At 35.4% G+C, this 24,863-nt stretch overlaps 1 protein-coding gene across 2 annotated transcripts; it reads right to left on the bottom strand.

Annotated features, from left to right (window-relative positions):
• Positions 1-8,615: 8,615 nt before the first annotated feature.
• Positions 8,616-23,490, bottom strand: tbrg4 (transforming growth factor beta regulator 4). Of its 2 annotated transcripts, none has more exons than XM_056475651.1 (12): positions 23,388-23,490; positions 20,398-20,866; positions 18,281-18,462; positions 16,698-16,842; positions 16,401-16,575; positions 15,687-15,844; positions 15,453-15,560; positions 15,203-15,347; positions 13,587-13,832; positions 13,067-13,178; positions 12,863-12,977; positions 8,616-9,909 (listed from the first exon to the last, which is right to left on the bottom strand). In XM_056475651.1, the coding sequence occupies exons 2-12, from the start codon at positions 20,800-20,802 to the stop codon at positions 9,808-9,810; spliced, it is 1,893 nt and encodes a 630-aa protein (XP_056331626.1). In that variant the 5' UTR covers positions 20,803-20,866; positions 23,388-23,490; the 3' UTR covers positions 8,616-9,807. The 2 variants fall into 2 exon arrangements, with proteins under 2 accessions (XP_056331626.1, XP_056331627.1); XM_056475652.1 differs by having other exon boundaries at positions 13,587-13,829.
• Between the last annotated feature and the right edge of the window lie 1,373 nt (positions 23,491-24,863).

Below are 24,863 nucleotides of genomic sequence, written 5' to 3'. Positions count from 1 at the left end.
GTCCTTTGTCCTTGTGCCAGTAAACATCTTAGGAGAGATATTTGTGTTGGCCGGAGATTAAATATTACAAGGAGGCAACGGTAACACTTCACTTGAAAGGGGTGTTCATAAGACATTTATAGTTGAGACTTATAGTAAGACATTTATATTTGAGATTTTATGCATGCTTATGACAGCTGTCATTAAGTGCCCTTGTCATTTTAAATACACATTGTTTGAGGACTTTTTGCCATGACAGGTTGTATTTGTTTATGTCAACTTGTCATAAAGACATCTCAAACGTTATGTCACCTTTGCATTTAAAATGACATAACTGAGTGAATAATGACTGTTGTCATAAGCATGCATAAAATCTCATTCATAGGGATGTCATGATTATTAAGGTGTCTTATGTACACCCTCTTCAAGTAAAGTGATACTGACATCTATTAAGACCATGATGCTTACTGATAAATTATTTTTAATAACTACTTAAAAAGAACTGTTCATTTCATGACTTAAATCAAAAATAGAAAAGAAATAGTTCACCTAAAATTACCTTCTGGTGATTCAAACCCTTTTAAGGGTTCTTGGTGTTGCATAAAATAAAGATCAATGGCAAATAAAACAACAACAACAACAACAACAAAAAGTACACTAATTGACAAAAGTCTTGTCGGCAATCCAAGTTTTAGGAACAACAAATAATAACTTGTTGATTATTTGGTATCAGAAGTGGCTTATATGAAAGGCAAAGGCCTCTAGATTACGCTTATGTTACCAAAATAAAATATGATCATGCCTTTATTTTTAATTATTTAATTAGGACAGTAAGGTCTGACTTTGCTTTGACAAAAGTCTTGTCACTTAACAGAAATATTGTACAGTATAGAATATAAAGTCATGGTGCAGTGGAAAAAGAATATTATGTATGACTCCCATGAGCTTGGAGGACTGCATCCATACATCTCTGCAATGACTCAAACAACTTATTAATAAAGTCATCTGGAATGGCAAAGAAAACGCTCTTGCAGGACTCCCAGAGTTTATTAAGATTGGATTCATCTTCAATGCCTTCTCCTTCATCTCACCCCAGTCATGCTCAATCAAGTTCATGTCTGATGACTGGACTGGCCAATCCTGGAGCACATTGACCTTCTTTGCTTTCAGGAACTTTGATGTGAAGGCTGAAGTATGAGAAGGAGCGCTATCCTGCTGAAGAATTTGCCCTCTTCTGTGGTTTAAAATCAAATGTCTTGATACCTCAGGCTGTTGATGTTGCCATCCCCTCTACTGATCTCTCGCACGCCCCCATACTGAATGTAACACCAAACCATGATTTTCCTTCACCAAACTTGACTGATTTCTATAAAAAAAAAAATCTTGGGTCCACGAGGGTTCCAACAGGTCTTCTGCAGTATTTGTGATGATTGGGATGCAGTTCAACAGATGATTCATCAGAAAAATCTACCTTCTGCCACTTTTCCAAATAATCAACTACAAGTTATTATTTGTTGTTCTTACAACTGGGATCAAAGACAGGACTTTTGTAAGGGTACTGCACAAGCAACACAAAATTATAAGTTCCTGATGATACTTTGAGGCTGTGTGTAGACACTAACTTTTATATGGATATAGATTTTATGTAGATTGCAGCATCCAAGATAACACAAGTACTATTTTTATGAACAGTATCACATGTGAAAGTAAACAACATCAGCTCAAAAGTGAGTTTGTGTTCGCATGTTATTATGTGATGGGAAGCTTCTGCTTCAGACTGTTGTGAACATGCTTAGTGCATGTTAATAATGGTAATAATGATGTAGATAAAGCTCAATTTCTTCCAAAGACAGATATTAATTAATAATTAGGATAAGTGCTGTTAAACGATTAATACAAAATAAAAGTTTACGTTTACTTAATAACTTTGTTTTTACTGTGCATGTTTGCTATGAATATATGAATACACACATCAATTTAACAAAATTATATACATATATTTGTTGTTTAGAAAAAGTATACAGATGTATATGTGTGCACATTAACACAAAATACAATCATATACACTCACTGGCCACTTTATTAGGTACACCTTACTAGTACCGGGTTGAACCCCCTTTTGCCTTCAGAACTGCCTTAATCCTTCGTGGCATAGATTCAACAAGGTACTGGAAATATTCCTCAGAGATTTTGGTCCATATTGACATCACGCAGTTGTTGCAGATTTACTGGCTGCACATCCATTATGTGAATCTCCCGTTCCACCGCATCCCAAAGGTTCTCTATTGGATTGAGATCTGATGACTGAGGAGGCCTTTTTAGTACAGTGAACTCATTGTCATGTTCAAGAAACCAGTCTGAGATGATTCACGCTTTATGGCATGGTGCGTTATCCTGCTGGAAGCAGCCATCAGAAGATGGGCACACTGTGGTCATAAAGGGATGGACATGGTCAGCAACAATACTCATGTAGACTGTATTGACACAATGCTCAATTGGTACTAATGGTACTAGTTGGTACTCGATCAGTTTGAACCAGTCTTGCCATTCTCCTCTGACCTCTGGCATCAACAAGGAATCTGTGCCCACAGAACTGCCACTCAGTGGATTTTTCTTTTTTCTGACGGTTGTGCGTGAAAATCTTAGTAGATGAGCAGTTTCTGAAATACTCAGACCAGCCCATCTGGCACCGACAACCATGCCATGTTCAAAGTCACTTAAATCACTTTTCTTCCTCATTCTGATGCTAAGTTAGAACTGCAGCAGATCGTCTTGACCATGTCTACATGCCTAAATGCATTGAGTTGCTGCCATGTGATTGGCTGATTAGAAATTAGCGTTAACTAGTAGTTGGACAGGTGTGGCTGGTAAGTGTATTTTGTAAATACAAACTTTTATTTTGTATGCGATTAGTCAAGATTTATCATTACAGCCATAATCAGGACCCATTAGTATTCATTTCGTTTTGCACACCATCCCATGCAGCAGCAACTCTTCTCTGATTTTACAGGAAGTGAATGTGGGATAATGATCCAGCAATATGTCCCTCACACAAAATTGCAGCACATTGTAACTGTTTCCTTAGTCTGATGTCGCACGTGTATGTATTTCAGTGCCAAAAGCAAATAAATGTTGATACACACTCACAGTGTGTATACACACTCACACTCACAGTGTGTATACTATCAAAAAACATGCAACTAAAATAACTGAACCATAAACGTTCGATCGCTAAGGACCAGACTTTGATTCTATTATAAGTTGTTAAATTATTGGTGTAAAAAGATCTGGTAATAACAGTGTCCAGTTTTCTGTTAATTTAAAATTTTATTCAAAAATTTTGTGGTTTAAAAATCTAAAAAGGGACACTTAAGAAAAATAGTTCTTGATTCAATATATTGTTTTAAACTACTACAAATGTCAATAAAAGTCGAGTAACAATCTCAAAGGTTGATAGAGCAGAGAACAACATAGGTTTACACTTTGGTTTAGGTCACAATTCCTGCAATAAACTATTGACTTATTACCAGCCTATTATTATGATATTAACTGTTCATTAGTAGTTAGTAGTAACTAGTAAGTAGATTTAATTACTGTTTATTAGTAAGTGTGATCTTATATTGCATCCCTTATCCTACCCAAAACCTAAACAGCTAGTTAGTTTATTAAGCTAGAAGTGAAAGTTAATGGTTTGTTAAAATTGTGAATTGTGACCTAAAGTGTTACCAAAACATCTGTGAATCACAAAATACGGGAAACTGGTAATCAACATAATGTTTTTTTTGTACGGCGTGGAAACTGACATTTTAAAAGCTTTATTTAAATGGGTGGTATGAATTAATAATGCTCATAAACAAGGTGGTCGAAATGGTATTCTCATTTGAAACACAGTATTATTGCTTAGGTTACACCTTAATTAGTAGCTAATTCAGTCAATTCTTGATAAATAAAATCAAGTTCCACATTGCATATTTGTTTAGCTATTTCAAAAACATCCATTTTCCAATTCATGCCAACTTTAAGGCTAGCGTATCAGCATAGGGTGTTTTTCATCTTCAGCAAGAAGCAGTTACATGATAGCAACACACACTGCAGGGAAACAATACAATCTGCTTCTCTAAATTCCTCTCTCTAACAGGAGTGCAACATGCAGTTGCTCCCAAGGAAACAAGGCATCAGATCTAGCATCATGCATTAAAAACAAAAAGTTTGTCTCAGGCAGGTGGTTAGATTGTATATTGTCAATGTAGTGCTAAATAAGTTGTTACAATACCACAATTTATTTACATAACACAATTTATAAACCTGTTTTGGAGTTCCTTAATAAAAAGTGAAAGGCTGCAGAAATATTCTTTTTGTGATGTTTCATATCAACAAGAGATAAAAACAAGATCTTTAAAAATCGATGAAAGCGAGCTTCATGGAAGTGAGAGTGAGGGATGCTGCAGTAAATTTAGCTCAGTGTACAGGGCTATGTTTCCACGGCAACTGTGGGGGTGAACTCATGCTTTAGAAAGGGAATCCAATATTCAGCAGTCTCGCTGCTGCCAAGACTCTGGGACTTTCCTGAGTTTTTCTTCTTTTTCTGCCTCTCACTTTCTATTTCAAACACTCACATCATTCACTGGAATTTTAGGGAACTGGATAGGCTTCTTCATGGCTGGAAATGTCAGGCAGAGTGATAAAGTACTTAGTCATCTCTCGATACTGTTATCTGAATTAAAAGTGAAAGTAAAGAAGAGAGGCAGATAATGATGCAGTGAGTCTCTTGTTTGTTCTTATTAATCATTTACTATAAAGACCACATGCATTATTTATTAATTTTTTATGTGATGTCATACCACGGTCAGAAAAAAACCTTTCTATTAAGGAGCAAAATATGACCTTTGTAATTGATTTCCCTACACCTATATCTTAATAACTGTGTTTATTTAAAAAAAATGTTTTAATGTAAATTGCCTCTGATTAGCTACTTATTCAACAGTAAGTTATTTGATTAGTTGAAATTCTCAGCACAGCAAAAAAACAATGCTTAAAAAAATATATATATATATTGCATATCTAACGCTATCACTGCAATTCATAACGTTTGGATTTAGTGGGTAATTTGTATGAATTCGTAGGATCTAATTCATACAATTTAGATTCGTTTAGTACGATTTGCTTATTAACCAATGACGATTGGGTTTAGGGGTGGGGTTGGGTGCTAGGCCTCCTTAAAATTGTACATTTTCATACGACTGAACCTGTTTGAATTCATACGAATTAGCCACTAAACATAAAACATAAATACTAATGTTTTTTTGTAAGACCAGGCTGGCATATCACATTCCTCAAAAATCTGGATATCAATAATTTGTTGTTTACTTGTGCATGAACATTTTTTCGTCCCCTTATTCAAAATATGCTTTAGCTCCTGCTAATTGCTAATTTTACTAATTGCTGAAACAAAAAAATTTCTGTACATTTCTGCCCGTCTCAATATCCTACTGTTGTGCATCCCTGAAAAAGGCAGATTGACTTATCGTCATGCTTAATATATATGCGCTTGATATCGACCGCAGCCATTATGTACCCCTGGCTATATATTTCTCGGTTCTCAGAAATGTAGCCCTGGGCACATTTTTCCAGTGAGCCTGTGTTGCTATTGAAGTTGCAGTAAGTAGAAAAATGAAGTTATGAGAACAACAAAAATTAAATGTAACATTTTACAATAAGGTTACTTTTATTAAAATTAATGCATTAGTTAAGGGATAATAATGAGATTGCCTTAGTCAGTGTTCAATATTGTTTGTATTAACTAATGCATTAACCAACACGTTACTATATTTGGAAGTTATAATAAATGTGAATTATTCATTATCATGTTTTCTAATTCATTAACAAACATATTAGTGTACGCACACATTATGATTAAGCTGTTAAAGATAAGAGATACATTAGAGCAGGGGTGTAAACCTGCTACAACACACCTCCCAGCAATCATTTTTTGTTTTAAAAGATGTCTAATAGACGTCTAAACATAGTCATCTTGGCTAAAACGAGGCTAAATTTGGGCTGTCGGTGCAAATCTAATAGACGTCTAAAAATAGGCCAAAACTAGACTAGTCATCAAATAAACAGAAATGAATGACCACACACATATAGTCTGCCTAATCTGTCTATTTGACGAATAGTCTAGCTTTGGGCTATTCTTAGATGTCTATTAAATTTACACTAAGTTAAGCCTTGTTTTAGCCAAGCTGTCTATATTTAGATGTCTATTAAACACAAAATTGTTTGCTGGGCTGTAGGTTTCAAACAAGCCTAATGGACTCAATTAGTTTAATCAGGCGTGTTTAATTAGAGTTGGAACTAAACTGTGCAGAGCTGCGGCCCTCCTGGAACTAAGTTTGACACCTGATGTAATGATGTAATGCTAAAAAAAGTCACTGTTCGCAAATAGCACATTAATATATGTTTTGCTAACATTAATAAAGATTAATTAATGCTTGACAGATGTGTTGCTCATCCTTAATTCATGTTAACCTTTGCATTACAAGCGTTAACTTATATACAACCTTATTGTAAAGTGTTACTCTTCCTTGTTCAAGGCTCTTCAGAGGGTCTCCTGTATAATGCAGTCTGACTATGGCAAGCTGTTTTGACATTTAATCTATAACCTGCACTTGTATCAGTTTTCGTGTTACTAGTGCTTATTTTTTATATACTAGTATCTTTTCTATTAGATACTAGTGCCTGTTCATTAGATAGTGCTAGTGCTTTATAAAAATATACTAGTGCTTAATCATTAGACACTGGTTCTTTTTATTAGATACTAGTACCTATAAATAGATCCTACTCATGTATTAGATACTAGTACTTTGTCATTCGATACTAGTAATTATTCATTAGATACTAGTATCTATTTAATAGGCACTGGTACTTATTAAATAGATACGAGTTCTTATTTATTAGGTACTAGTGACTAATAATTATTCTGTTGTTACTAGTAACACATTTTTTCCATTGATTTCCATGGGGATCTGTCATTGAGATATCAACTATTCAGTTTTGACTAGTATATGTTCCAGCTGGGACTAGTACATAATTTTACGTACTAGTAGTTAATCATTAGGTACTAGTACTTAATCATTAAATACTAGAATTGATTTAATAGGTACTAGTATTTGTTCAATAGTACTTATTAAATAGATACTGTAAATTTACTAGTATTTAATAAATATGGACTAATATCTTTTAAAATGTTGTTATATTCATTTCATACTGGTATCTAATTAATAAGCACTATTATCTAATGAATAAGTTCTAGTACCTAATAAATAAGTACTAGTATCTAATTAATAAGTACTAGAACCTAATGATTAACTACTAGTACATAAAAATATGTTCTAGTCCCAGCTGGGATACATACTAGTCAAAACTTAGTTTTATAGTTGATATATCAATAACCCCAAGAAATCAAGGGATTTTTTTTATTTGTTACTAATCACTATTAAAATAAGTACTAGTATCTAAAAAAAGAAGAGAAAACTAGTATCTAATGAATAAGTACTAATATCTAATGAATAAGTACTAGTATCTAATAAAGAAGTACTAGTATCTAATAAGTACTAGCATCTAATGAATGAGTACTAATAAAATGAACTAGTGTTTGAGTATATTTTTTAAAAGCACTAGTATCTAAAGAATAGGAACTAGTATCCAATAAATAGGCACTAGAACTTAATGGAAAAGATACTAGTATCTAAAAAAGAAGTACTAGTAACATTATAATAGATACTAGTACTGGTTATAGATTAAATGACAAAAACGGCTTGCCATAGTAATAAGTAAATATGTACTAATATCTTTTGAAGAAGTTGTAGTATCTCTCTAATAAATACTATTACCTAAAAAAATAAGCACTAGTAACATGAACGATTGCGCAAAGAATAAAAATACATATATTATATCAATGCAAAATAAATAATTCTAAAGACCGCATTTTAGAAAAGAGGAAGGGCTTTGGAAAACCAGAAGATTTTTTTAAGTCGTAAAGAATAATTTTTTTAAAAGCAGCAAACATTTTTAAAATTCTAAAGCATGGGTCTCAAACTCAATTCCTGGAGGGCCGCAGCTCTGCACAGTTTTGTTCCAACCCTAATCCAACTACTCATGGTGTACATGAGTAGTCTTGACCACCTTGATTAGTTGGATCAGCTGTGTTTGATTAGGGTTGGAGCAGAGCTGCGGCCTTCCAGGAATTGAGATTGAGAGCTATGATCTAAAACAAAATACCAGAAATAATTAACGTGATTAACAACAGTTTTCTGCAGTGATGTGAACGTAACAAGTACTATAAAGATAAAACACAAAGCATAATTTAATTTGTTGATTGATATTAGACAGCCCATAATTAAAAACACATTTATTATTACATTCTTATCCATATTATTACATTCTTTTCAATATCAGGCCATTTGCTCAGCACCACAGCAAGCCAAACCAACCTGTCTACTGATGAAGTCTTTGCTGATAGGAAAATAAATTAAGACCAGTTTTATATTTCATTAAATGTCACTTTCATTACACGATGAAACAGAAAACATCATAGCAGGACTGCAGACAGAGAGGGAACCAGCCAAATACAGCTCTTTGATAAAAATATGAGATTGATTTATTGATGTCCACAAATTGCAAACACAAAAACGGCTTAGTTCAGTGTTTCTCAACCACGTTCCTGGCGGACCACCAACACTGCATGTTTTGAATGTCTCCTTTGCCTGTCACACCCATTACATGTCTTTCGGACTCTGCTAATGAGCTGATGATCTGAATCAGGTGTGTTTGGTTAAGGAAACATGGAAACTGGGCAGAGCTGGTGGTCCTCCAGGAACGTGGTTGAGAAACGGCTGTTTAGTTGGAAGTCTGAGTGAAAAACATCTCTTAAAATCTTTCAAAAAAGATCTAGAGAGTAACATCCACTATAGGTAACCACAGTAAGTTAATCTGACAGCAAATAACAGACCGGCAAATACTTTTAAATATCCCAGAGCGCAATGATTTCCAAAATAAATATTAAAGTAACAAAATTTGATGACGTCTGATATGTATATTCTTACATACTGCCTTGTTTTACATACCTAAAATGCATGAATATATGCAAATGTACAAATACCAACTGAATCAAACAGAGTGGGTGGATATCATTTCTCTTTTCTTATTATCGGTAATAAAGTGGTGAATTGTGAAGTGTGTGCTAAGTATCTTCAAGTACTGAACTCTCAATCCCTTTCTCCATTAATACACCTTCAGCATAACTGTCTCCATGGCAACATGTGTTGTCTAGGCAACTGCATCACAAACAGAAGGTGTATGTATTTATTATAGGTGGAAGTAGAGAATGTGAATGTCTACGATTAACACACAGCTCAGATAATTGAGGGTTGTTGGTATGGAGTTGTTTTCCCCCTGTGGCGAACACTTCAGATCAGTCACACGCTTTCATTTCTCTAGCTCTTTGGCTTAGAGTTACTTTTTTGTAGTGGGAAGGCAGCGAATGCGCAATTCTGTTTCTTCTGAGCATCTGCTGTTTTCTGGAGGCTCCACTTTCTGTTCCTGCGGTGATGGATCACAGTTCCCAGACACGTTTGATTCCCACTCTGATGTTAGGGTGGATCATGGGACCTGAGGATGCTGTAACTGTCTCTCTGCGGTTTGCGTGTATGCAGTATTGTCTTTCTGTGTCCTTCCCTCACCTGTAAGTCATGTTATTGTCTTGGGCTGTTGATGTCTGTGAGCAGCCTGTGTCAAAAGCACTTAAAGTTATTGACAGGCTTAGAGAGCTCACTTAGCCATTTCCTCAGCAACTGCCTTCCCTAATTTGTCTTTCAAGTATGCCACTTTCTGCCAGTCAGACTTCAGCTCCAGAAATTCAAAGTACGGCACCTGTAGGGGAACACACAATGAGTGAGCTTGTGGAAATGAATATGCTTGAGACAAAGTGTGGCGGCATTTAAAATTCAGTGAATTCTTAAGGCTGATATTCGAGTCCTTTAAGTAGTTGACCATGAAATTTGAAATTTTGCTTGAGGATGCAAGATTTTTCCCAATGCAATCTCAATGCAGTTTGTAACTTTTTGATTTAATAACTAATACAAATTAATTTGTACATTTTAGTATGAGTTGGGGTGGGCGCGACGCAGTGGCGCAGTAGGTAGTGCTGTCGCCTCACAGCAAGAAGGTTGCTGGTTTGAGCCTCGACTGGGTCATTCGGCGTTTCTGTGTGGAGTTTGCATGTTCTCCTCCGGGTTTCCCCCACAGTCCAAACACAGGCAGTACAGGTGAATTGGGTTGGCTAAATTGTCCGTAGTGTATGAGTGTGAATGAGTGTGTGTGGATGTTTCCCAGAGATGGGTTGCAGCTATAAGGGCATCCGTTGCGTAAAACAAATGCTGGATAAGTTGGCGGTTCAATCCGCTGTGGCGACCCCAGATTAATAAAGGGACTAAGCCGAAAAGAAAATGAGTATGATTGGGGGATAGGGTTAGGGATGGGGTTGGGGGGCACGCCTCCCTTTAATAATCTTATGTTGTCATACAAATGATATCTCATGAATTTGTAGGAATTAGCCACTTTTCTGACAATACGTAAAATAGTTATTTATTTCTGAGATTGGGCCGATTTTTATTTATTTATTTATTTATTTATTTATTTTTTCTTTTATACAGATTCACAATCGATTCAAGCTGTTTATGAGGATTCATTGCGTTGACCAGCAGAAAGAGTTCAGAGATTACTTTTTTCAGCGGCTAGTGCACAGCGCGCAACAGCAAAAACGTGAGATGCGGAAGGCACTTAAAACGCGAGACGCGCAGGAAACATAAGGGACTGATCACACCCAAACCACTTTTACGTTCGAAAAACGCGAGGCGCACTGCAATGCATCTTTGTTGACAAGACTAGCATTTGTGGCACACATCACAAATAGCACACATTGTGTGTGTGGTTTAAAAGATATCTGCAACCTGCAAGTTAAAAACGACACTCCTGCTCTAGCCATTTTCTTTCTCATCACAACTTTTGTAAAGAAAAAGTGCTGGAAGAGACTAAGTCTGAGTCTTCCTAGTGTGTATGTGTTAAGGGCCTGTGTTTTCACGGAATATAAAATTAGTATACTATCAATATCTGCGCATCTAGGCTTCATGAACACTGGCCTATTAAAATGGCTCATCTAACACCTCAAATGGCTGGAGCATTATGCCAGCTTTGTGCTCAGTTTGAAGTCAAGACAAGTCCAGCCAACTCCATCTAACTGTACCCCAGGAGGCAGAGGGCTAACAGGATTGGCCTATATGCTGCAGACAGAGCCTGAGTCCTTTTCCGCAGTTCTGTCTTTACTGCCGCTATTTATATCCCAAAGCTAGGGGGACTGACTGCCATGTAATAGCAATGACAATAGGAATAGGGCTAATCAGGTTACGGAACTAAAGAGGCACTATAATAAGAGTGTATCGAATAAGAACTATTTACGTGAGACCATCATTAAATGATGCACATCTATTCGTGTACATCTGACCCCTAATGTCCATGTGAACTGACTCCTAATCAAAATTTGCTTACTTATGTTTTAACACTACTGCAACACTAGTGATCTTGCAGGTCACAGATGCTCGATTACACCATGCACTTTATTATATACGAATTATTAGCCCTCCTGAATAATTAGCCACTCTTTATATTTTTATACGTTTTATATTTTCAAAAACATAATAATTATAATAGCTAATTTCTAATTTATTTTATCTTTGCCATGATGACAGTAAATATTATTTTACTAGATTTTTTAAAGATACTAGCATTTAGCTTAAAGTGGCATTTAAAGGCTTAACTAAGTTAAATAGGCAAGTTAAGGTAATTAGGCTAATCTTTTTATAACAATGGTTTGATTTATAGCCAATCGAAAAAAATACTGCTTACGGGGTCTAATAATATTGACCTTAAAATGTATTGTAAAAAATTTAAAACTTTTATTCTATCCAAAATAAAACAAATAAGACTTTTTACAGAAGAAAAAATATTATCAGAAATACTGTGAAAAATTCCTTGCTCTCTTAAACATAATTTGGGAAATGTCTGATTCACAGACAAAATTCACAGGAGGGCTAATACTTGACTATATAAAATGACATGCACTGTATATATGCTGTATACACATCACACAATTAATACTGCAATATGGCTGTGAAAATTGTCATTAGAACTTTTTCAATTAGACGGCATCTTTCTAATTAAACCTCATATTTAAAATCTAAAGATCTACATTATCACCTAAAAAAGTCTCAAAAACAGCCACAGTGATTACAAAACTATACTGAGTTTATTCCTCCGCTTATACAGTAGTTATAGTTATACACATGGGTGAAAAGCTTGGAACAGTGCTGATACTAGAAGAATATTGCAGAGTATTGCAGCCAATCAGATTAGAGATTTCTAGGTTCTCATATAAACACACCCACACATTTTACACACTACACAAGCTGGACGTCTATAAAAGACAGTATATCTTTGAAGAAAGGGATGAAAATAAAAGAGTGAAGGCTGTACTATCATGGAGATGGTGTAGGTGTTTTATTCAGATGACTAATCTTGTAAAAGTGATAGTCCATTTGAAAGAGCTCTTTCTAACGTTAGAAAAAGGTTATTAAGAACCAAATTTATGTGCAAAATAAGTCATACAAGTATTAATAAACGAGACCCCCAGACATCCATTAAGACAAAACTGACTGAACATTTACAGCGACAGATAACAAGATAACTTTAGTGATTTAGTTCTCCTTATTGGTGTGAGTGGACTTCAATACTTAAAATTAACCCAAAGGTTTTTTCTACTGCGTCTTACCTCCACCACTATAAACCCAGCCAGCTGTAGGTGGCGTTTCTGCATCGCAAATCGGCCCAGAAGGTCCTTGCTCTTCAGACAAAAGCTTGAAAAATCCCAAGCCACAAATGCGATTCTGCAAGTAGACAAAACACTGTCACAGTGAGAGACCATATCTGTATGTGCATCTGTAACTTCAGTCAAGGTATCTGCATTAACACTTACCGTCGTGCCCCTTCAGGTAAGGCATCAGCTCCACCACCTTCAGGTAGATGAGGGGCTTTAAAGTTCTCCATATCTATAGGCTTATTCTCTGAATCGACCACCAGCTCCCCATCTGTGGAGAACACATTAGTTAACAGATTTATACATTCAAAAAAAGGTTCGGTCTGACTATTATTGCCATGACACCGTATATCAGTAACAATGGAACTTTAATTGGCGACATTAATGGGCTAACTGGTTTCGTAAGACGCACCACTAAACATCCAATCAAATCGTTCTCTCTCACTGACATCTCCAACACACTAAATTGTGCAAACTGCTATCAGTGTGAGCCTGAGTAGAGCCGTATTGTGGAACATAATGCAAAAACTAGCTGCAAAGACACTCACAGATGGTCTCAATGCTGGCTTGTTGTGTGTCACAGCACCTAAGCACTTCAAATGAATGGGAATCAAACTCATGTAACCCTGGGGAAATCCATTCTGTTTACATTATCCTGGCATTCACAGTTGCTACTCACCAATTGTCCAGCCATATAGAGTTTTGACAGCAGTGCGAAGGGCCTGTTTTCGCTCATTGGCCAGGCTCCAGAGGGCCGTGTGCAGGGTTTTCTGCAGAGCACTACTGGACTCTCCTTTACTCTGAAGATCTGGCAGCGACACAGTAGAAGCATCAACAGCGAGTCCTAGAGGCTCCAGCTGAGCATAGGCACAGATATTCAGCAATTTCTGCCGATAGTTCTCAGTCCGACCCTCGATGCCACCTGCTGGATAAGTCAAGAAAACACACAAATTCATCAAAATTACTGCAGAATATCTTTGAGGTACAGTATAGTGAAGCGCCTCGATCACTATGAGTGTTCCATGAGGAGGGATGAAATTCACAGCATACAGACTTTAACTGAGATGAGAGTGAATAAATAAAAAATAGCATCTTTTTTTTAGATAAATTTAATTTTAAAGTGTAAAACCATCTAGAGATTTGGAATTGATAAGATTTTAAAATGTATTTTAAAGACCAAGCCTTTACATAGTTTTTGTTAAATACAATATATTATTATGTAGACATACATGATCTTTCAAAAGTCATTCTAAAAGCTTAATTTGGTTCTCAAGAAACAATTATTATTATCAATGTTTAAAACTATTTGAGACCTGAAGATATTTCATCCCAAATTAATGTTTCGCAAACAAAATGAACAGCATTAAACCTGGCACTGAAATTCAAGCATGTCTGCTTGACACATGAACCACTTAGGCTTGTTCTTGTATGTCAATCGCACACTGTATAGTTGAACTTTTGTTAGTTTCTCTGATCTTATTTTTCAAATCGCTTCATGAATGTTTTGAAGCATCATAGTTGATGATATATTATTTTGAAGTGAATTTTGATACAATTATTTCATGATTCCTTGATAATCCCTATCAAACATTATGCCAATTCTGAATTTTAGAACAAATTTAAAAGAAATTTATGTACGTTTTGAATAAGCAGCTCAGTAAACAAAATAAAAACAAACATCTTATGGACCCCATGCGTGTTTGTTAGATCTGCCTAAATAAAACCCTAAAAGTCAAGCCATTAGTCAGTCAGGCTATGCTGCCACCAAGTGTTCTGAATGTGAACAGCAAATAATATCCATGTCCCCTTTTCACAATGACGCCCTTATCGGTCACATCAGCATCTTAAATCCTTTAAAGTTTTTGACATTTTTATTTTTAAAAAAACGTAAGAACATTTATATGTATTTATGAAGTATATCATCTTTGTTTCAAATTACAAAAATCAAATTAACGCTCGTGCGAGGGGTTTCTAATGCAGCGTCTATGGGACAGGACAGCAAATTTGACGTTATTCTCTCCTCTGGTTGCCGTCATCAGTCTCACACAATTTTTTTCCTTTTTCTGAAAGTCTTTATAACATCATCGTGGAGTTTTTCTTTTATTATTTGAGCAAATAAGATTGTAAAAAAATTATTTGTTGTGCTCTTCCATTCACTGTGCTCTAAGTTTTCCCAACTATGTTGACTTCCGCTAATGAGAAACCCGGAAGTGTGAAAAGGGTCTATTGGTGCAACATTAAGCTATACAAGATAATAGCCTTTTCTGAATGTTTTCAGCACATTTTTCTACGTACCTGAGAGATTCTTTTGAAAGTCTGGCTTTGTAACAGAGGAGATGTAATCAGAATTAGCCTGGTTAAGCACACAGAGCGACCAGACCATATCTGTTTTCAGGAAGGGCTCTAAACCCGTAAAGGAATCTTCCAAAGCTTTGTGCACCTATAGCCATACAAATAAAAAAATATTACAAATGACATGCAAAAATATGTGCTGCATTGCAGTTAATTAAGCAAAATAACAATACAACTGTTATAAGTATATTACCTTTTGGTAAAATTGCTCTTTGCCGAGTTGAAAGTTAAGTTTGGCGAAAGCCATGAGGAGATTACACATCTGCAGAGTGCTGTACTTTTCACTATAACTCACATAGTGCTGAAAGAAAATGAAAATAGAGTAAAGAATAAAGCAATGTAGATGAAGACTCAGTAAAAATTTGGCCATTAAAGGCAGCAGAATTCATTTGGTGGTGCTGATTCCCTGCAAGAAAAAGACTCTAACCTGAGCAAAGCCTTCAAAGAGAGGCAGGTGGAGCCACTTGAGTAAGGCAAGAGACTTGGCACAACGGCTGACTTCAGAGGAACTCAGCTCAGATAACCTGGGCAATAGCTCCGATGCGAGTCGCTTGAGAAACTGTGTCTGGCTAAAATTCAGTTTACCTTTAATTCAGAAAAAAATGAACAATTAGATTTGTACTAGAGCTGAACAATATATCCTTTGAGCATCAATATCACAATGTGTGTATCTGCAATAGTCACATCACAGAATTAGATTTTTTATTAAAGCCTTAAAAATAAAGATATTATTAAATACTATTTTTATATTACTGCATAAAAATTATACAATGATGACCATGTTATTTTACATTTAATTGTTCGATTTCTATATTTAAATACTGTTAGACTCCCCAGAAAACCATAAAGCACTTTTTAATTCACTTATTTTTATTGTGTCGTATTTATATATGCTTGTAATTGTATTTTGTGCAGATGCACTGCATTGAAAAAAATTAATCTGCCCAGTCGATCTAAATAAATAAAAATCTTTCCAAATAGAGTTAAAATCTGATGAAATTATATTCATATTGCAATATATATCGCAGCAAAACAAAATATCGCATTGTCAGATTTTTATAATATCGTGCAGCCCCAATTTGTACAGCTCTTTATGAAAGCATAAGTCAAAACCCATGCAATGACGAACTTCCTTACTAACCATAAACGTAGGCGATATCAAGCAACAATGGCGTTTTTAGCTCAAAGGAGGGTTTCTGGTTCAGGTGGTATGAGAGAGCCCGTAGCAATGGCACAGCCCTTCTGTTTTGAGCGGCCAGTGCTAATGCCACCCTCCGCATATCCTCTGCGCTAAAACTCTCTGCCAACTCCAGAGCCTGAAAAGCACAATAGAGAATTTACTTTTAAACAAGCAAGTAACACAAGTCTTAATGCAACATCTTGCAGTTTAAAAATTATATAAATGCTGTTGGTTTTGTGTTTGTGTGTAAGCACCCACTTTGTCCTCCAGTTTATCTATGAGAGAGGGGGTGAAAAGTGAAGCACGGCCCATGAGAATGGTTATGGTGCGACTGTCAGACAGCTCAGTCCAGCGCAGCTCCAGTTGTTTCAATAGGGTTGAGGTAAGCACATCATTTTCATACCTATCAACACACAAGTAATGACATTATAAGAACATACCAGCAGGTTCTCTTATTTATCAAGATCTTAAGTATTTTTTTAAATACTTTGTTTTAGTAATGAATAGTCATTACATAAATCTTTAGTGGGGGCTTTCACTGAGAAAGACAAACTTAAAAAGGCAACAGCTAAACGGCACTAACATTAGTTTTCAGTATGTGTAATGCCCAGTTCAGACTGCATAATTTTCAAAGTAGCCGTGCCACGGATGTTTTCACACTGCATGACTATCTGGGCTAGCGTTCCGTTGTGCTGTGTTTACACAGCAAGATGGATCGGCGACAGGAGGTTTCACACTGCATGAGTTTAAAATAGGAAGAATTGCCGACAACTTTGTCCAAACTACCTCTCACAACCAAACATGACATGAAAACAACGTGAGGTCATGTAGTATATATTTTGTTATCAACTACATAATGAGAAAAAAGTCTCTAGTGTGGTAGAAAATAAACTTATTTTGCTCAGCTAGGTTTTAAGGGAATTATCAATTTCTCCTCAACTTTTTTTTCCGATCCAGTTGTGGAATTGCTCAGATGACACGTCAAACAGACACGGGCGCTCCTGCCAAATTTCAAGTAGTTTTTCCTCCAGTTCTTGGGTCCAAATAAACCGATAAGTAGCGCTTTTAACATCTCACCCAACCTCACGCTGGCCTGCAGGTACCCATGCTAGTGGATGCTGCTCTCTCATTGGCTGTAGGTGATCGGCAATGTTATTTTCAATCAAAACTTATTTCACACGGCATAATTTGAATCGCTGACAGCTCCAGATATTTAGCATGCCAAATATCTCACAGGCGTCGGCGACTCATCTGCGATTCTCACAGATCGCATCTTTGATAATTCATACTATGTGATTGTTACTCACGTGCACGAGCACCGATTTGCCTATGATTTCAGGCATTTGTCAGCAATTTCTCAAAACCTGTCGGCGAGTCAAAATCGGGGCTAAAATCATGCAGTCTGAACTCTGCATTAGTAACACTTTTATTTGGCCTGCATTCATCCAATCAGCATACATTTATTTCACTCTAGTTCCTATTGTGCTGGATTACATCCTGCTGTTAAGTAGGAGATAATTAGTAGTTCAGCCAAATGGTGTTTCAGAAACTAAAACCTTTATCAGTTCATTCTGTGTGAACATGCCAGAAAACGACTTCTTTTGGTAATAGTTCTAAGAACTGTTTAAAAGTTGCAACATCCAGAACAGATATCATTCTAACAAACTAAGAAACACACATTTATGCCTGTGTTAGCTCACCTGTGACTTTGTGCACAAGAAATCTTGTTTCAGACTTCAGTGAACATGCTCAGGACCATTTGGAATCAAAAGCCATGGGTATTCATTTTGGTAGAGTTTTATTGAGTGCAAAAGTGCTGTTAGCTAAAATATTAATCTTACCCCATTCTGCGCTGAAAGGCTACCCAGTCTGCCAGGTAGGACAGGTGACGATAGCTGAGGCGCCGGATCCTCCAGAGCACTTCATTCTGGATGGCGCCGAGTAGCGGAGCATCGGCAGGGAGACCTAACATGGTGAGAGTACGCAAAAGACCCACCAGAGATCCATTCCACACTGTGGACAACTGTGAGAGAACAACACATATTCACTCAATAAGTCAATTTATGAAACATGAGGACAACTAATGTGAGTAAATTGTTCATAAAAAGCTGCTCTGATGTAAATATATGGATTTAAGTGCTATCAAGTATTAGATGGTAAGAAAGAAATGTGCAAATGCATAAATGCTGCACAAAACTTTAGTGTTTAAGTTTAGTGTTGTTATCTGATAACTGAATTTGAATTTTGTTGCACCGGCATAATGATAAGTTTTGTTTTTAATATTATGGCCAGGTAAATTTACATTTAGCAGACACTTTTATCCAAAGCAACTTACAAATGAGGACAAGGAAGCAATTTACACAACTATAAGAGCGGCAGTGAACAAGTGCTATAGACATGTTTCAGGTGTCTAAGAAGCAAAGCATTAGAAATTTTTTTTTTTTTTGAGAGAGAGTACAATTAGTGGTATAGCCAGAGAGGCAGTTACAGATTAAAAATAAAAGCTTTTAATTTGTTAGAGTGTTTTGGATTGAGTTTTTAAATATTTAAAATGTTTTTTGTAGCTGAGTGTTGATAGCTGCAAATTTTGGTAAAACAGCTTTTGCCATTGTCACTTTTTTACAGCCATCCAATCCTCAAGTACTTGTACAATAATTGAACAACAAATGAGAAGCCAATATTACTGGTTACTTCATTTTATAATATATTTTATATGATATACTACTAGTTAGGGCTGCACGATATTGGAAAAATATTGAACAGTGGAATATTTTTTTATTCTGCAATATATATTGCTATATGAATACAGATTCACTAGATGAGTTGAACAACTATTTGGAAAGAATTTATCATTTTAGATTTATTGGGATGATTCTGCAGGGGAGTACATATGCATAAAATACAGGAAACAATCTGCAAGCATAGATGAACTCAATAAAGAAAAAGATACCAATTAAATAAACAGCGTTTTATTATTTTCCAATGAGTCAAACTGGATTCAGGTGTACAGTAAGTAAATAATACTGCATAGTCTTCATTTTATAGACAATTCAATAATCGTTAATAAGTTTAAAAAAGTATAATTTCTTGGGCCTGGATGCTTTGAAAACCCTCACACAGTCACAGGCTTAAATAAAAATTGCAAAATGATAAATTATAATCCAGGACTCAACAGCCATGTGCTCACGACGTGACTATTGCGAATAATCACATTGGGATATCGATTGAAACTATATACACGTCAGAATTATTAGCCCCCCATAATTATTAGCCCCCGTTTATTTTTTTCCTCAATTTCTGTTTAACGGAGAAAAGATTTTTTTCAATAGTTTTAATAACTGATTTATTTTATCTTTGCCATGATGACAGTACATAATATTTTACTAGATATTTTTCAAGACACTTCTATACAGCTTAAAGTGACATTTAATGGCTTAACTAGGTTAGCTAGGCAGGTTAGGGTTATTAGGCAAGTTACTGTATAACGATGGTTTGTTCTGTAGACTATCGGAAAAAAAAATAATTCTGACTTCAACTGTATATTGTACAGCCCTAGCCTTTGGAATCCAAATCACAGCAACCCAAGCATCTCAGCTGTAAAAAGCCATGCAACCAAAATATACAGAAGCAAAACCTACAGTATCCAGAGAGAAAGATAATCCAGAATATTTCACTGCGTTCATCAATGCTTCATTAACATAGTTGTCATTTATTGTCAGGGATTAAGCTAATTGCGAATGAGCATGTGATTAGGAATGACTGAAAATCATCAATATTAAAAATAACATTTAACTCTTTAATCTAATGTTTACAAATTGTTTTGTGAATCCGGAGGAGAGTATTGGAGAAGGCCTGTCTGCGTTAGGCTGAAATTACTCTGAATTTACTCTTATAATTATGAATTTTTCATGAAAGAGGCCTGTATCTCTAATTTCTTTGAAGCAGTTCTCAAGCTTACCTGAGTGTTTAAAGTGTCCTGCATGCTCTTGCAGCGAGGATCCAGCAAAACTTCTTTTCCTCCCTTCTCCACGACCCGCAAGTTCAGCTGGATCAGACACCTGGCGGCCTCACTGCCCGATCCACCGTGCTCATCCCACAACTGAAGCACTTCGTCTGGGGTGGATGCTTTTTCCACAAGTCTGATCAGTTTTGTACGTTCATATGGAACTGTTGCCTCCTCTATCTTAGCCAGTTCATTTCCCTGACAGAGATGCCGAACAGAAGGTCGGATCAAAGACAGAGTCATCAAGCATAGAGGCTCTGTATGGTGGACAGTGGAGGTCTGCAGGCGGGCAGAGGCTATGGCAGTCTGAGGGCTGCGAGGAAACCATCGTGCCCATCTGCACAGCAGCCTGGTGGTCATTTTCAAAAGGAGACTTCCTGAACAACCAATCAAAGCATTTGCACCCACATCTTCAGCTGTGCACCTAAAAATCAAACAGACAGAATGTATAGTATATTAAAAGAAAGTCTCAGATAAACAAAAACAAGGCCAGCTAAGAAAAAAATAACAGCAGTCATAGGGCTGGGCGATTTGGCCTAAAATCAAAATCTCGATTAATTGAACATTTTAACTCGATTACGATTACGATTATATATATATATATATATATTGCCCTCATAGTACACCAAGTTTTGTACAGTAAACATGCTTACATATTACAATTATTTATTTTGAAATAATTGAAGTATCTACTGAATTTAATTGAATCTACTATCTATAATTATTTATTGTACATCAACGGTGAACAACTGAAATTAAAACACACATTGCCTAAAACCAACAGAAATAAATATCTTGCACTTTTAGAAACAATAATTATTAATAATTATTTTCAATGTTTTTCATATTAAAAGCAGAAAATAAGCAGCATCTCTTCTAAATAAAATAACTTGTATATACTGTAAATATTTTGAAAAGGGCATTTCTTGAATCTTCTGTAAACAAAAATTTTATTGTAAATAATAATTTTACTGTAATAGAAAATATGACGTCTCAAGGCATCCCTGATGCAGCTTCCCATCATCGTCAGTGTAGTGCAAACGTGTGATGTGTAGTTACATTGTTTGAGAAGTGCGCTAGTATGTGACCATGTAAAAGCTGCACCAGACCATACTTGTGCGTTCGACACAAAAGTTTAAATCAGCCTTAACAGAGCGGGGTCACGTGACTCCACACACGATAGGGAAAATTATTTAAATAATTGAACTAAAAAAAATTGATCGAATATTGGTTCTGAATGTCGATTTCTATTACTTTTCGATTAATCGCCTAGCCCTAAGCAGTAATATGTAATAATGATGCTTATATAAAATGTTAGTGGTAAAAACTTTGGAAATTTATCTTAAGATATTTGTATGTGTTTGAAATAAAACAAATACAAATTAAACAATAAAACAGCAATTTTGTGAAATATCATTTCGATTTAAAAACTGTCACAATGTCACAGTAAGGCTGGGAGATTAATCAAAAAGCAATCGAAATCAACATTCCGAACCAATAATCAATCAAAATTTTCCAGGTCGGCTTTTTCAATTACTCACCTTACCATGTGGAGTCACGCGACGCTGCTCTGTTTGATACTATTGTGTTACTTTGCACTACATTGACGATGATTGGAAGCTACGCCAGAGATGCCTTAAGACAGCATTTTTCCCCATTACATCAAAATTATTATTTACATTCATTTATTTGTTTACAGAAGATGCAAGAAATGCTCTGTTTAAAATATTGTTTACAGGATATACAACAGAGATTCTACTTATTTTCTATGTTTAATATGAAAAACATTGAAAATAATTAATTTTGTTTTCACAAGTGCAAGTTATTTATTTTCACTTATTTATAAGAAAAAAGTGACTGTTGGTTTTAGGCAATGTGTGTTTTAACTTCAGTTGTTCAACGTTGATGTTCAATAAATAATCATAGATAGTAGATAGTGTGTGTTTCCTTCAATTATTTTAAAATCAAGTAATGCACACTTCATTCAAAAATCTCTCACTTGTAATATGTGAGCACATTTACTGTACAAAATCTGTCAGTGAACTATGAGAGCAATAAAATAAAAGAAATTATTAATTAAATGTTCATTGATCGTAATCAAGTTAAAATATTCAATTAATTAGGATTTTAATTTTAGACCAAATCGATTGAGGTAAAGTTGGTTTTATATTCGCACATTCGTTCAGTGACAACATGTGACATGCTCCCTAAATTGTTTATCAAGGTACTTTGAATGGTCGTTCTGAAATCACATGCAAATACGATATTAGCATTAGCACTATTTATTTGACTGTGAGCAATGTACTTTGATGGTCATCGGCTGATAATATGATTTCACTAATTAGAATTTGCAAAGAATATTTTTCAGAAATTCTCCCAGCTTTATGTCACAGCAAGGAATTATATTTTTAATACATTTTTATTCATACACAGAAAACAGTTATATAAACTAAGAATTATTTCACAATACTACTGTTGTATTTCTAAATAAATCGAGACTTGGTGAAATAAAGACTTCCTTCAAACACATCAACAAATCTTAATGTTTCCCATCTTCTGACTAGTAGTGTTCTTGGCCTTTAGTGTTTGTGTAATTTATACATTTCTATTATTCCGTATATTTCTATTATTATTAGTAGTATAATAATTAATAATAATAATTTTATCTTTAAAACAGATCATTATTGGCTTTAAATATACTGCTTGTAAACGTCGTGCAGAGATCTGTCAGATGTCTGCGTTTTCTTGCTATCTGACATGGGAAGAAGTCTATTCTGACCTTGCCGTTTTGGGCAGGCGCTGCAATAAGCTTATGAAACCGTGCTCGTTATCAACATACAATTTGAGAAATCCAGCAACCGCCGATGCTATCCGATAAATATGTGTCATCCTAGCTGATCAGGATTGCACTGTCGCCTAGAATAAAGTAATTGTTGCCTGCTTACCTCGTCAAATTAGGTTTTATAAGTGGATCGACGACATTCACATGGAGCAACGATCAGTAGGAGTCGCGGAGGTTTTGCGTCAGGGAGCCGGCAACACGTGATTTCAACAACGCGCCGTGATTGGTGGCCATAGGAGGAAAAAAGAAGAAGGAAGAGTTGTTTTATCAACCCAACAAGGGAGAAAAAGGCAAGCAAAGCAGTACATGCAACAGATGTTCACAACATGTTGTTAAGTATCAATTATTAATTTCACACTGCCATAGTTTTTTTTTGTGATTTGTTACACTGTATAATAGGCAATACATCAAAAAGGTAGCCTACTGACATTTTATTGTTGATGATGATTTCAGTTACAGACTTTTCCTGTAACACAATTAAGTGCGTAATTTAAAAATGAAGGTAAAATACCTAGACTCTTAACCCTAAAACAACTTCTAATGCACAACATGAGCCTGAAATACATTTCTTATGTAATTTCATGCTTGGCTGGGAATTTGAAATCAGTTTACCTCAGCATTAAACATTCCCTATTATAAATACTGCCTAATATACCCCCCCAAATTTTTTTAAATTAAAAAAATAACAAGTTAGCTAAGAAATTCCTGGAATTTCAAGTGAAAGAATTAATTCATTGCAAAGATATAGAAAGCCAGAAAGTCAGTCGGGTCACTTTTGACCCATATGCATCAAAGAATTAAAGGAAAAAATATAGTTTTTTTAAAGAACAGTCAATGTGATTTTACTGCAATTCTGTCAAAAAATGGGTCTTGCATGTCAAATGAAGTCTTTTAGGAACAAATCAACCTGCCGTTAAACTTTAATATGTTTAATTTTTATGTGTGAATTTGTTCAGATTCAATACTTCAATTCAATTATTTAAACACTCCATTCTTTTGGTTTAAAAGAAATTATTTGTTATAAATTTTTTTATACATAGTCAAAAATGCATAGCTTCAATCCCTACTTTTTGACATTTTCTGACTGAAGTTGAGTCAATTCTCAAATCTTTCCTTATGTGTGACAACAAAAAATTGTCAGATTTTAGGTACTATTTGAAAAACTGTTGTCTAATGACTCTGATTTGTCTATGATTTGATTTCAATAGCTTTCCTCTAATCCTCTTATTTTCATACACTTTTATACAATTGTAATTTACTTACCCTTTTCTTTGCTTTGTTGGTATTTTTTTTACTCTGCAGTTAATGTAACTTGCATTTTCCCTCTTATATCTCTCTTTTCAAGAGTTCACACTTAGCTAATGATTGATTATAAAGTGTGTTTGGCATGCTGTCCCGGGAGAGAGCCCTAGCTCAGAATATGCTCAAACGGGCTTGCTCCCGTTTGAAGGGTGAGAGGGGAGTTCGAGCTCAGATAGGTCTCGAGAACCCATCTGCTTGTGAATGTGTTAGAAATAGCTATGAGATATAGCTGACTTATAGTTTGTCTGTGATGCCACTTTGGATTAGCCAATTTACT

This window comes from Danio aesculapii, chromosome 16 (genome assembly GCF_903798145.1).
Source record: "Danio aesculapii chromosome 16, fDanAes4.1, whole genome shotgun sequence".
Classification (NCBI taxonomy): domain Eukaryota; kingdom Metazoa; phylum Chordata; class Actinopteri; order Cypriniformes; family Danionidae; genus Danio; species Danio aesculapii.
This window is presented reverse-complemented; position numbering and strand designations above follow the sequence as displayed.